Source organism: Octopus bimaculoides, chromosome 5 (genome assembly GCF_046866305.1).
Source record: "Octopus bimaculoides isolate indiv1 chromosome 5, ASM4686630v1, whole genome shotgun sequence".
In the NCBI taxonomy this organism is placed as follows: Eukaryota; Metazoa; Mollusca; class Cephalopoda; order Octopoda; family Octopodidae; genus Octopus; species Octopus bimaculoides.
In genome coordinates this window covers 86,076,421-86,078,650 of record NC_142932.1, presented here as the reverse complement: position 1 = coordinate 86,078,650, position 2,230 = coordinate 86,076,421, and the positions used below count along the sequence as shown (strand labels likewise).

At 36.4% G+C, this 2,230-nt stretch overlaps 1 protein-coding gene across 1 annotated transcript in view; it reads right to left on the bottom strand.

Annotated features, from left to right (window-relative positions):
• Positions 1 to 1,342: 1,342 nt before the first annotated feature.
• Positions 1,343 to 2,230, bottom strand: part of LOC106881290 (FAST kinase domain-containing protein 1, mitochondrial) — a 32,395-nt gene continuing 31,507 nt past the window's right edge. Inside the window, exon 10 of the mRNA XM_014931623.3 lies at positions 1,343 to 1,479. Within this exon, the coding sequence (XP_014787109.2) occupies positions 1,396 to 1,479 (84 nt within the window). The 3' untranslated portion in view covers positions 1,343 to 1,395. The remainder of the gene's footprint in view (positions 1,480 to 2,230) is intronic.

Below are 2,230 nucleotides of genomic sequence, written 5' to 3'. Positions count from 1 at the left end.
TGACAAGGCTGGCCCATCTGAATTACATGTACAACCCATTTTTGCCAGTTGAGTGAACTGGAGCAATGTTAAATTAATTGTCTTGCTCAAGGACACAACATGCTGCCAGCAATTGAACTCATGACCTTATAATCATGAGCTGAATACCCTAACCACTAAGCCATGTGCTTGGAAAGAGATAAAATAGTGGTGAAGTACCAGGATGAACCCTGAATGTACAAGAAGGTGAACAGAAGTGTGAGTGGGGACAGAGTAACATGGAGTGAGAGTAGGGAGAGGTTGTAAGAGTGTATGGGGAGAAAGAGGGATGGTTAGAGATGGGGAGGTGAATGTACTGAAGAACAAGGGTTGAGAAGTGGTTGATGATGAATAGATAGCGGGTAGTTGGGGAAGAGTAGATGATGACTGTAGAGATTGGGTGGAAGGGTTGAGGTGTGGATCCAATGAATCATGGACAAGCGATTGGATGATACATGAGATGGGAGAGGGGGTGATGACTGATAGTACAGATGGGGATAAGAGCATCATCATCATTTAACTTATGTTTTCCATGCTGGCATGGGTTAGTAGACAGGGGAAAGGCAAAGCAGAGGTAGATTATGTGTAGGTAAGCTGTAAAATACTGCCTCAGTAAGTCTTCAACTGACCCAAGCCTGCATGGAAAAGCAGATGCAAAAATAAATAAATGGAATGTAATACAATTATTCTTTAAATAAAGTTTAATGACATATCTACTCTATGGTAATAAAATTTACTGACAGTATATTTAGCATGGTGATGAATTGCTAATGTAATTAACTTGTGATATAATTACAGGCAACAGATTTATTGTGATGTAATTACCAGTAATTAATTTACTGGACACTGGGTCAGAGCTTAAAGGATAATTAGTTTTGTTGATATCGCAGAGATACATATTAACAGTTGATCAGCCCCTATCAGTGCTCTCCAAGCTGATCTGGTATTTATTTCTGACAGACCAACTACTGAAGTAGTGTAAAATGAAATGTTTAGCCCCAGAAACACAGTAAAACACCAGCACCAGATTTGACTTGGTCTTTTACTTCAAAATGGGGAGGCACAGTTCAACACTTGTATCATTCATTGCATGGCTTTCTAATTTAAAAAGTTTGTTTTTCAACTGCATGATTTTGGGTTTGATCTCTTTGCCCAGCACCTTGGGCAAGAGTCTTTTACCAACAGTCTTGGATTGACCAAAGCCTTTGGAGGTAATTTATTGCTATGACAAAATAAAAGTTTAGACATGATTTTCAAGCATTTTCTCATTTGTTCCTTTTCTTTTATACAGAAATTCCATTCAATAATTTTGATTAATACCAAATTTTTTGTTTCAAGGAAGCAACTTTATTGAAATATCTAAATTTGTAGTGAAGGTCATCTGAATATCTTTTTGCTGAGATACCCAACTTTTTCTGGCCAGTCTGACAATGCCATTGAGTTCCAATCAAAAAAGGGAATCTGTGAAGATAGATATAAAGAGAATTAGCAAGAAAATGTAACATTTAGCATTCTGTATTTAGTACAAATTGTAGAGGAGGAGCACAGCATATCACTAGTATTTCATGTAACTGACTATAAATGACTGAAAAACAAGGGTAACTTTTGTAGTATTTGACTCAGAATGTAAAAGGAATGTAATCAAATATTGCAAATAGTTCTCCATTTACAGCATGGAATAATCCAGAAATTATAATATATGGTTATATATTTAGAAAAGAGAGGCTCAACCATAAACTCCATCCACTAGGAATATCAGCCATAAAGATACCTACATTTTTTTAATTACTTACCCAAATGTGGAATGAGTGTCTGGGCCTCTAAAACTAGCAGGAAGAAGTTATTATTAGACAGAAGATCTGACTGGAATACTTGCAACAGAGTGGATGACTGTTGAAAGACCAAGTGGTGGTGTTAAACCACTGGGCAGATTAATATTACCACCCAAATATATAAATGATATCTTAGACATGAAATTTCACTTATAAGGTTTTATTTGACCCAAGGCTATGATACTTGCTCAAGATCCCATATGATGCTCTTAGTTTCTTAATTGAAACTTCATGCCAGTCAAAAACCACATAGTTGTGAAGCAAACTTGTCAACCATACAGTCATACCTGCACCATATTGTGTGTGCGTGTGTGTTAATATTTATACAATACAGAATTATAGATCCATTTCAGCTGATTTTACTACCAGTTGGTTCCACA